Source organism: Euprymna scolopes, chromosome 10, assembly GCF_053919585.1.
Source record: "Euprymna scolopes isolate OS-2025 chromosome 10, ASM5391958v1, whole genome shotgun sequence".
NCBI classification, from domain to species: Eukaryota; Metazoa; Mollusca; class Cephalopoda; order Sepiida; family Sepiolidae; genus Euprymna; species Euprymna scolopes.
This window is the reverse complement of record NC_136491.1, coordinates 119,527,061-119,539,227: the sequence shown is the minus strand read 5'-3', so window position 1 is coordinate 119,539,227 and position 12,167 is coordinate 119,527,061. Positions and strand designations below refer to the sequence as shown.

General features: G+C 31.7%; 1 protein-coding gene and 1 pseudogene across 2 annotated transcripts in view; both read right to left on the bottom strand.

Annotated features, from left to right (window-relative positions):
• Nucleotides 1-12,167, bottom strand: part of LOC145286245 (EEIG family member 2-like) — a 384,201-nt gene that overhangs the window by 229,843 nt on the left and 142,191 nt on the right. For both annotated transcript variants that reach the window (XM_080135066.1, XM_080135065.1), the window contains exon 2: nt 4,691-4,811. In XM_080135066.1, the coding sequence (XP_079991192.1) occupies nt 4,691-4,811 (121 nt within the window). The remainder of the gene's footprint in view (nt 1-4,690; nt 4,812-12,167) is intronic.
• Nucleotides 5,939-6,056, bottom strand: LOC145286606 (5S ribosomal RNA; annotated as a pseudogene).

Here is a 12,167-nt window from a genome sequence, read left to right as displayed (position 1 = left end):
TTGCTGGGAGTGCCGACAGGATTATACAGGCATCTTTTGCAGAATCACCACAGGATTGATCCTCTGAAGTACTGAATTTTTTCAATCCCACTTTCTGAACCTGGTGTCACAGTTTTTGCAGTGCTAAATACCCAGATGCAAGTTTTGCAGTTCATTTTTTCCACTAACACATGTAAGTTTTTCAACCTTTAAAATTATATATACAAGACTATATATATATATATATATATATATATATATATATATATATATATATATTCATTAAACACTAAAATTTGACATCTTAACAAATGCACACGACGACTAAAATTACTAGAAGCCCTACTCATAAAAAAAAAAAAAAAACTACAGCCCTTTTTAAACCGGATCTCATTTTACACCGGAACAAATATATTGACAGTATTTAATAACTAATAAGAAACTAAATTAATAAACTCTAAAATAAGAAAATCAAAACTAAAAATAAGATATAAAATAAAAATAATTTGCCCCTAACCCTCTTGCACCCATCTTTATAGTAAAAAAATTATAAATACACCAAGCCTCAAAGGAAAAGAAAAGGGGGGGGGACGACAACAATTGCTTCTGACGACAATCGGATGCTCGAAAGAAAGCGCTTGAGAAAAATATGGCCGACCAACAATTTTGGGCGCCATTCTATATAATATGCCTGCTGAAATTAAAAAGACTGCTTGGCAAATAAAAAAGATATCCGACAAGATCGGAAAAAGGAATAACTGTCATGTTCAATCAAACGTGTCTAAATGACTTGCTGCCAATATATATTATATATATATTAAAGCGTAAAGTTACATAGGAACTTTATTACATTATCAAGTCAATAAGGGTTACAGAAAGAGGAATAAAAGAGAAACCTCTCTGGTCATGGCATTTCAAAGCTAAATGCTTATCGTCAGAAGAGTAGAAAAAGCTGACATTATACAAAAGTAAAAGGATAACACAGACATGTATAAGTAAAAGTAAAAAGGCAACACCGACAATATAGACATACAAGTTCAAATATATTGATATAATAAACTAGAATGAATCAATATTATTCAAAAGTGCTCAGTACAAAGAAGAGCCTTATAAATAAAGTTTATACAAACATTAGAAGAGCCTACACAAATTAACTTGCATTAGATGTGTGCTAGCACAGAAATGTAGGTTAATTTCTGTAGGCTGTTTTAATGTTTACGTACATATTATCTTTCTATATACAGTGGCATGCATAAGTATTAGATACATGTAATTTTCTGTTATAACTCCAGTTTATGTTCGCCATTTTGCGTGATATTTGGTAAATATTTTGTAAAGTTGTTTTGTTGTATGTGGAAGGAAAATCAAAACTCGGAGTTGAATCAATTTTTTTTTTAAATCAAAGTTCAAAATTATTCTATGAAAAAATATTGGATACATCAGTTTCATGCTTTGTTTCAGTGCTTCCAGTTTCTTTCTATAGTTGACAAGTTTTTCACACTGATCTAGTTATTTTAGCCTATTCTTTCGTGCATAATAACCTCTAATTGCTTGATATTTTGTGGCTTATGAACTTTAACCATCAAAGTATTCCACAAATTTTTAATTGGATTCAAGTCAGGAGACTGACTTGACTAATTGAGAGTACTAATACCATTATTTTCAAACCATTCTTTTGTAAGTTTTACAGTATGTTTGGGATAGTAGTCGTAACGAAGCATGAAATTCCGACCACGCCCTAAAGAAGTTGTAGATTTCTGAGTGGTGTTCTCTAGAATCTCTCTGTATTCATTCTACCATAGATGACTTATAACTCACTAATGCCTTTGAATGAAAACCATCCCCACATCATAATGGAACCACCTCCAAACTTAACAGGGGGGGGGGTATTGTGCTTGAAGGCAGTGCCATTTTTTCATCAAACACTTGTCACTATGTTCCTTCCACATAGTTCATTTGAACCGACCAAATTACCTTTTCCCACAACTGCAAACGAGTACCTTTCTTTTAATTACTCTCATTTATTTTTCTCCATCTTCTATTATTTGGGAGGTTTGCTGTACCATACTCCTTATACTTTCTGATAATATTTCCTACTATACTTAGTGCTAGATTCATTTTTTTTTGCTAATTTTTCAGTAACCTTATCTTCATTTGTGACATTTAATGATTTTATCTTGCAAATCTCTGAATAATTCTTCAGTTTTTGGCATCTTTAATCCTTGAATTGCAGAATGCACATCAAAGTGTCAGATGATTAGTACCAATATCTTGTAAACAATTGTGTGATTCTTTCATTTATCAGAGATAACATTCCAATACTACCAAACATTCAAATATTTAAAATCTTTTAAAATACAAAGTTGTGATTGGAAATTTGAAAAAAAAGTGTCATGTATCCAATACTTTTGCATAAGGTAATTTTGATAAACTTTGATTTAAAAAAAAAAAAAAAAAAAAAAAAAATGGATTCAACCATAAGTTTTTAATTTTCCTTCCACATACAACTAAAACAACTTTACAGGATATTACTTACTAAATAACAGGCAAAATGGCAAACCTAAACCAGAGTTATAACTGAAAATAACATGTATCCAACACTTATGCGTCTCACCGTGTATGTTTATTAAGTTAGTAATACTTGTATATTTATATATGCAAAATTCATTTCCAAACTAATTAACCAATCATCTTGGATTTTGGAATACAACTGTTAAGCATAAGGTCTAAATGTGGTTTTCTTTTAGCTTAATTTATTTTTATGAAAAATAGATAAGAGGATGTAAACCTTTCATGAATATTCAGATCCAAATTTTTGTGAAATTTTAAGATATTAGGCATGACTTGATGAATATCCCCCAAATTTCAATTTCTTCTGTGTATTTATGAGGGGTTTTAGGGGGATAATAGGAGTACAAACTCATTTGAAAATTGGAACATTTTATCCATAGTCATTAGACACTAATAAAACAAGAATTTCCTAAATTTCGATTTCTTAAGACCCCTTAAGCCTTAAATTTGAGACATTTTCTAAAATCAAAATCAGGTAATGAATTTTGATAAACAAATCGAGCACTGTAAAAGTCAAATGTTTATATAAATAGACATTTGAGACCGTTTGAAAACACCTATCCTATGGGCAGGAGGTTAGAGTTATTATCAGCTAGATGGTTGTAGGTTGAATCAATTCAGGAGGGCTAGTTTAGCCCCACTGAAGAGCTATGATACAGTGAAAGTCTTTGAATGAGACACACACAATTTATATATATTATTCAATTTAGGTAAACAAAATTACCATAAGTCACTACAATAAATTGTATGTTTCAGTTTAAAATATACATCATGCTGCTTTTTACATTTTCCCTTTTTTTTTCATTTTTCTTAAACTTTTTCTTCTAGGGGGTGGGACATTCAACCAGATGTTTGACATTTACCCCTATTTTAGTGAGTCCAACCAAGAGATCTTTTCAGGATTCTAGCCGTCCCTTTCAGTGCAATCGTTTGTATTTCACTTGCACTTGGTTCACCGGGTATACTTGCTATGTACTTTTTAAAGTTCTTTTTCATAAGCCCAGTTGCTCCTATAATGACTGGTATAATTGAAACGTCTTTTAGTTTCCAATTTCGTTTCATATCATACATAAGTCCTTGATACTTTGTTGACATCATGTTTGTATTTGCATGTGTATTATCAAATAAACGGTAAATTATTCCAAGCCCCCAAGAAAACCACAAAGTGAAAAGTTAGATTCAAAACAAATCCTTTAAGGAATTTTATTCCTTAAAAAAAAAAAAAAAAAAAAAAAAAAATCCATCAGAAAATGTAATAACTACAAATTAGAAAAAGATCTTTTTCTGGCAAAATTCTTTATTTATGGCTTCAAGTAGTTTGACTTGAAAGAATTTCTCCTGCTACTTTTTCAAACCTGAAAATTATTATAGAGTCAAGTCGTTTAAAGTATAGATAAAAGAAAAACAACCTTGTGTTATTTCAAATGAAAAACAAGAGAACATCTTTCAGAACTTTATTAGATGCGCGTTCAATTAAAAATGAAACGGTTATGGACTTTTCAGCTCAATAAAACAGGAGAATTAATTTTTAATGCCATGAACAGGTTTTAGAATATTTTAGAGAGAAAAAAAAAAAAAAAGACCAAAACATTTAAATAGTCAAATTTAAAGCTAATAAAAAAATTTTTTTTCGAATACCCACCCCACCCTTTAGCAAGAGGCGGATTGAATAGACATGTTATGTTAGTATGTCAGGTTTAGAGAAATATTTCATCATTAACACAGATCTAAATTTCTTCTTTTTTTTTATAATACCCAACATTCTTCAACAGTTTTAAAACATAAGGGATACAGAGATGGGTTAAAGAAAGAAAAAAAAAAATAGAAAAAGAGGGAGAGAGAAAAAGAAACAGATAAGAGGAAAGGTTCACGTGTTTTGTCATTGAAAAATGTCTGAAAAGGGAAACATGTCATGTTTAGAGAAAAAACATCAAACAGAAATCTTAATATCCATTTTTGTTGTTAGTCGTTTTTATATTTTATTTATTTATTTTTATAAGACCTAACATTCTTTAAAACATAAGAGATACAGAGATGAGGAAAGGGAGTTAAAGAAAACAAATGAAAATAGAAAAAGAGAAGAGAGCCATGTGTTTTAGTTGAAAAACGTCTGAAAAGGGGGGGGGGGGGGTCTCCTTACCTTTCGTATTGAAACTCGACATACGCATGGTTCTAAAACTCCATTGGCAGCGTTTGCTGTCATCTTGCAGAGGAATCGAAATGGACAATCCCATTTCACACAATGGTTTGCCAATTCCACTCTGCAAAACAAAAGAAAGCATATCATTAGCAAAGAAACACAGCAATTTTGATTGTTCAAAGACATATGGTTAAATGGTTAATAAAGTTGGTTAATAATCAGCTTTAGCTGAAATTCCTAAAGGGATGAAGATTTAATTCTTACGATAGGCGATAATACTGATAAAAAACAAATTAATACTTCATTTAATTCGTATGCTAGAGTCGTAGATGCGTGAACAGAGATAAGCTAAGTGTACAATTCACATGTACGTGCACACATTTATCTCGGACTATGATATAAAGAGATAAAATTCTTAAATATTTCATCAGAAACTCACACAAAATGTCCTGTTATTTAGATTTTTTTTTTTTTATATAGGAAATTTTACCATTATTTTTACTACACTCGCGCTATGTTAATGTTGCTCAAGAAATTTATTCTAATATAAACCAGAAAAAATATTTTTGTGATAGATTCATTATTCATGCCTTCTGCATATTAGTGGATGCATATGGCAGTTATGTTAGAAAACAGGAAGCAAGGTCACAAAGAGATCAGGAGGGTTGTGATATAAGCTAATATGCACTAGGTAATAGTAACTAGTAAACATACCCACCTTTATATTTAAAAAGTTTACCACGAGAATAATTTTTCTGGTATATATATTAGAATAATTTTTTTTAATATAAAGAGTGTAGTAATTTTTTTAAATAAATTGACTGAATCAAAAATCGTCAGAACAAGCAACCGAGGAAACGAACATGGTGTCAACTGTTTGAGGATGACAGGATTCTAGGACAAGATATAGTCTTTGTGGCACATTAATTACACTAAGAAAATAATGAGATAATTAAGCAATGCAGTTAAAAATGACTTCTTTCTTCCCTCTTGACTTTACAGCCACAAGATGATCATTTGGTTGATTAAATTCTTCACTCTCTAAAAAGTGGTGGTGGTGGTGGTGTAATTGAATAAAAAACGCCTCCGTTCAGTCTCAAAAGACAATGGATACTCCTTGTAAAAGTTACTGTGTGCATAATTGTAAGGCAATGGTTGCACAATCCCTAACCACACCTATTATTGCTCGAGTCCAGTGGCAAAGAGAAGCTCAGAATGACTGGAAACAATGCTGAAATAAGCAGAGAGCACATACAGCACCTGGAATTCCCAAATGGTCACCCATTTTAATACTGATCAGGCTCAACATTGCTTAACTTTGGTGATTTAATAGGAACCGGTATGTCAACATGATTATGCCATATGTCATTGAATAATTATATTAAAGAAAGCATGTCAGGTGGGTTTTGTTTCACCTCTACGAAACGACCACTAATAGTTCAGATATGCACTTAACAATGGCTGTCCTTTTTCACGAGAGGAAAACAACAACATGCATGCAAAATACCAATGACTTTAACTAAGACACGACTTTCATTTGATAAATAATTTTTTTAGTCCTTTTCACCCCCAAACAAGGCATGTTGCCACTTGAAATGTAAGGGGTTACAATTTAGGATCATGTCTAACAAGGGACTATGGAGAGTTGAACAGAGAGATGTCTGTTCACATTAAATTTAAATTTCTGCAGGTTAGTACAGTTAGGGAAGCAGTTATAACAAAAGATTTCCAAAGTCTAGCCGTTCTAAAGAAACTATTAGCATAGAACACTTTCTGGCATTTAAGGACGTCAACAGTAAAGGGGTGGGATTTTGCTGTTTGTCAGGTAAGCCAGAGGTATGTACGTCGAGGGGGCACAAGTGTTGGAGATAATGGGATATCAAATGAGTAAAAAAAACGTTCATTCAGATTTCCTATGTCCATTTTCAAGGACTTTCCAAAACCTTCTCCAGACAAAATTCAAGTTTTCAAAATAAAATTTGATATTTAAACAATGATATATTGAACCAAAAACCTAATAGTATTTTAATTAATATTTAAAAAAATAATTTAATTGTATTTATTTTAAATTTCATTTTGGCTAAATTGAAAAAGTATATGGATAACTCTTGTACCGACAATACTGGAAAGGATGCAATTTCAGAAGAATGTATTTAGATTTTATTTTTTTAGTATTCTGACATAAATTTTTACTGAATATAAAGACAATTTTCAGGCCCTTTTCAAGACATTTCTCATATTTTCACATCTTTTTCAAGCCTGTGTGAATTCGGATATATGTAACCGATTGAGTTTTTCACCTGTTTCTTGCAAATAAATGTCCGGTGCAAGACGAGATTCAAAAGTTGATCAATATTTTAAATATTCTATTAATTATCTAAGGTCTCACTCAAGTTGTCCTATCTTACCCTTCTTTTGTAAAGATCCGATTGAAATAGGTTATTGAATGTGATTAGATTCTATTTTCATCCTTTTCAGCACGATATCAAATTGTTTGCTATTTAAAGAAAAGATAATTATTTTTGCAAACAATGATTGTCAACTCTGAGGATTCTTCTCAGTTTGATCATTAAAAAAAAAAAAAAAAAAAAAAAAAAAAAAAGAAAAGTTTGTTTTTTTTCAAAAAGGGAAATGGCTTTGTAATTAGCAGTTAATTGATATGAAGTGATCTCTTTCAGACACACCAGATCAATTTATATTTTTAATTAACAAACAAAAATTTTGAAACTCGTTACCGGATATTAATGGATATTGATTCATTGTTCAAAATAAGTTTTCAAAGTCGGACTCAAGTATACTAGGGTCAAATTAACGTCAAAAGGATCACGTGTAAATATATCAGAAGACTTTAAAAATAAAGAACAAAGATGGAACAGGGATGTGGTTCAGTGTAGAGATCGCAGTACAGAAAAGAACATTTTTAACAAGAGTCAACAAAAAGGGGTGATAAAAATATATATACAACAAATAAATGTTACCAAAGGCAAGATAAGTTACTCTTCTACCTACTTTGATTAGTTTTGTGTGCGTTTTAAGATATCTTAAATCATTTTTCAGTTAAACATTTTTCGCTATTCTGTTAGAAAAAAAAAAAAAACGATGACCATAAGTACTGCACAAGGACCCTTATTAATCGTTCAAAAATCGAAAATTAAAAATATTGATCGAACATTCAGAAGACTTACAATCAATCTACAAAGACCTACCAAGTGTGATGGAGGATAGAGTCAAATGGTGTGAGAGAGTCAGGGAGATCCTTGACACTAATACAGCTAAATGATATCAACTTTGAAAATTTTGCTCAATTTCTTTTTTTTATTTATTTTATTTACATAGGTATCCCCACTTATCAAGGCCAAGAGGCCACTCGAGGATAAGGGTTAAAAGTGTACAGTAGACAATTGGACAATATAGTAATCGTTAGTAATGGAAATTCGGTAAATTTGTTAACAAGTGGAACGGCTCATCAAGAACTTGTTTACATTAGACTTGAAGACAACCATATTGTAGTCAGCTGGAAAGCAGGAAAATGGAAGACAATTCCACAGGCGTGCAGTTCTAAGAAAGAAGCTTTGTTCATGGAATCGACATTTAGGTTTAGGCACAGATAAAGAGTGGGGGAAATTATTGATAGTGTTTTCAGTTAGACGATTGTTTCTTGTGAACGTTTGGCGAGGGGGAACCATAGATTGGAGCTCAGTGGAACATTTTCCATGAAAATAACGATACAGCAGAAACAAACTCGCAACATCTCTTCTGTGAGATAGAGGTCCCAGGGAAGAGAAAAGGACATCTACGAGGCTACGTATTAGATTGCAGTTTGTTCAAAAGGTTGACAAACATTCGGAAAATAAGGAGCTCAAGTCAGACCTTATAACTTCTGATTCTGCAACTGCTAACATCATAATGGTATATAGCACTAATGATATATTCTCTATAATGTACATGTCATGACAAACACAGGAAGACAAAAAATCAGATTAGTATACGAGTTGTTGACAATAAAACGTGAAATCCTCTAACCATCACGCATTCAGCATAGCAATATATTAACTCCTATTTGAAATTATAAACCTAATATACTTACAAGTGTTATCTGGTTGGTCAACACCATAAGTGCCATAAATAGGTGAACACCGATTTCAATGACAATAAAAATATGGGAGCGTGAAACATTCGCTGATCATTAAATCCCAGGCAACGTCGGGTCTTCCTGCTAGTATATATATATATATATATATATATATATATATATACACACACACACACAATTTTATGTAAATAGTTTTAGTATTTACTTCGACAGTGCTACTTCAAAGTAGAGCTGGTAATAAGTTTTGAAAATATATATGACAATTAAACTACACAGAAATTTCCGTGTTCCATCCTCACAAGGATAAAATGCGGAATTGTCATATATATATATATATATATATATATATATACACACACACTCATGAGCAAAAAAAAAAAAAAAATGGACCAAGAGTGAAAGGAAGAAATCGATTTTTCAGTATTTTTTCCATGAATTTTTTGCTATTTTTAATTGAAAATTTCTATTTTGCAGATCATTATTATCATAGCATATAATAAGTGGAAAAATTAATCCTAAAATGGTAAGACCACATCTTGGCAAGGATATAAAAAACCGAATTGCAGGATTAAGGCAGTCCAAAATGACTTAAATGCAGATTTTTTATATTGTAAGAAAAGAAAAAGTGAAAACATCTTTCTGTAGTGAAGCGAATTGGTCAAAGGTTCGAAGTTGAACGCTTGGTAAAAAGGAAATCTGGATCTGGTCGCCCTCGAGCATCCACTTTGAAGAACGACCACAGGCTTAAATTAACTGATTTAAAGGATCGAAAGAAAACTTATGTTGACCATAGCAAAGAATTCAAAACAGGGGCTGGAAATTCTCTTTCTATATATACAATATCTAGACGAATGGAAGAAATGGGATTTTCTTCTAAAAGGTGTGCAAAGAAGCTATTTTTATCTAAGAAGAACATCAATGATAGAAAGATTTTTCTCATGTTATGGCAAGAAAGATACAGACTGTTTCAGGAATGTTTTCTGGTTAGATGAATCAAGATTTTGTCTTGTTAGTGATGCTCCTGAACGGTGCAATCGAAGAACTGGAGAAAGATTTTCACCAAGTTGCATAAAAATGACAGTTAAACACAGGAATGGAGGGATAATGGCAGGGGAAACTTTTACTGCAGCAAGAGTTGGGGAACTTATTAGATGTGAGAAGTCAATCAATGCAAAGGAATACATTCGAATATTACTAAGTATCCAGAAGCTGGGAATATCCCAGAACATTATTTTTTCAATGTGATAAGGCCCCTGCACACACTGCTAAAATCACAAAAAATGGTTTTCTGATAATTCAATTGATGTGATATTTTGGCCAGGTCAAAGCCCCGATTTAAACGCAATCGAGAATGTTTGGTCCATAATATCTCATGCATTGGCTGGAAGAACTTTTGAGAATAATGACAAACTGTGGAAAGCTGTGTAAAGCGAATGGAATAGCATCTCCTATTCAGTGTTCCACTTTGGTTGAGAGCTATTTCTAAAAGGATTGATCTTTTAAAGAAATCAAAGGAGAATGCGATTCCATCCTAAGCATTTATTAAAGTAAATGTCTTGTTCTGTGTTATTAGTCTCGTTTAAATTCCCTTGTTCAATCGTTCTTCGTTCAATATAGCTTTTAATGCAATAAAATGCATAAAATTTGTTTGGCCCCTTTTTTTTTTTTTTTGCTCACGAGTGTATATATATATATATATATATACACACTATTTAAATAAGATTTTGTATATTAAATTTAATTAAAATAATGTTTCTTCATTGAATCAATTGATTCAAATTCTTATAAAACTAGTGCTTATTTTCTTAAGGTAATGTTTTCATCTCTAAAAAGTATTGGATGTAAATAACAACAAAAGGGAAACTGGAGAAAAATACAATAACTAAATAGTGTAGCCTGGATGAAGACATGAAGGTAAGAAAGATATAATCACGCATAATTTTTTAAGGTTTTTTTTTTATTTGTTTTAATTTTATTTTTAATTTCTATAAAATATTTGATTAATTGATATTAAAAATGATTGAACACCAAAGCCAGATATTGGTAAGAAACGCAGACAAGATCTTGCTTGATAGATTTATTAATAGAGATTAGGGCTCGTTAACTAAAAGAAAGTATCTGATTTTAATAAATCCTTGTTCTTAAAACGTTTTAAACAACCTCGCAATAAAGTGTATAAAAAAGGTATCTCTATAGTATGATGTTAATAAGCAACAAAAAAAACATTAAAAGATCAACACCCCTTCAGCACTTAATCATTCAATTCTCATAAAAATCGATTTATTTTCATGACTCATTCTATTTCGATTTAATAAAGAAAACTATGTCATAAGGTCAAGATTGTAAGTTGTTTATTTTTTTTCATTATTTTTATTTATTTATTTTCTTCATTATCACTTTCTTGAATAACTGAAGATCAAGCCTCCAACATTTGTAGAAAATTGATTAAAAATTTGATCCATCTTTTAACTGGATAGAGTGATTTGATTTGGCCATTTCTAGAGCATATCAATTCTTTGGCTGGTTTATAGAAAAATAGAGGAAAGAGGGGGGGGGGGTCCGACTTCATTTTTAAATTGCAAGCTTCCCACATTATTTTTAATACTGCCAAAACAATACTTATTGTACACGATTTATTGGATGCAATCTGCTAATTTCATCCCAGTTGATGAAGGCAGTATAAGGAGTCATACCTTTCCCCATGATGCAGGTTCCCATTTTAGCTAAAAGATCATTCCATTTGGTCAGATCAAGCAGATTTATTCCAATAGCATGCACAACATCTCAACCCAGAAAAGACAACACAGTTGGTGGTCTAGAGCAAGATCACAGAAGATGGCTTACCATTCACGATTCCATCACTGAGCGTTAACCAGCCTTCAATGTCTTCACTCACCATCTGTATTCATACCAGCCGAAAATGTGTCCTTAGTAAGCAGACACTTTTTTATTAGAATAAGGTATTGTTCCACTTGGTCTTAGGAGCTGACCCCTCTAAGACATTACCTTCTTTTTCTGGGCGTAGGTTTGGCTTATTGTATCCTTACAGAATAGAAGGGCAACAGGTCAGTTCTTAGTTACTTTTGTACCCGATCAGAATGCCCCCCTCTCAAGGAAAATAGTTTTCTCTACCTTCCAACCTTGTACCATATTTTATTACAATGGATTGGTTGCTTGCTTACTTTGTTTTACAGCATATCAATCCTTATTTTGAGTTATTTAATGCCGAATAAAATAGTTTTGGAAAAAAGGTTTCAGGTTTCAATTTTTTTTAATATCTTTTTGCAAAGAGAAAGGAAAATAGCAATGACATGAATGTTTAGTGCATTTAAGTCAAGAAGCCGATATCATCAGACAGCCTGATCTCCAGTGCTGTAAAGTAAT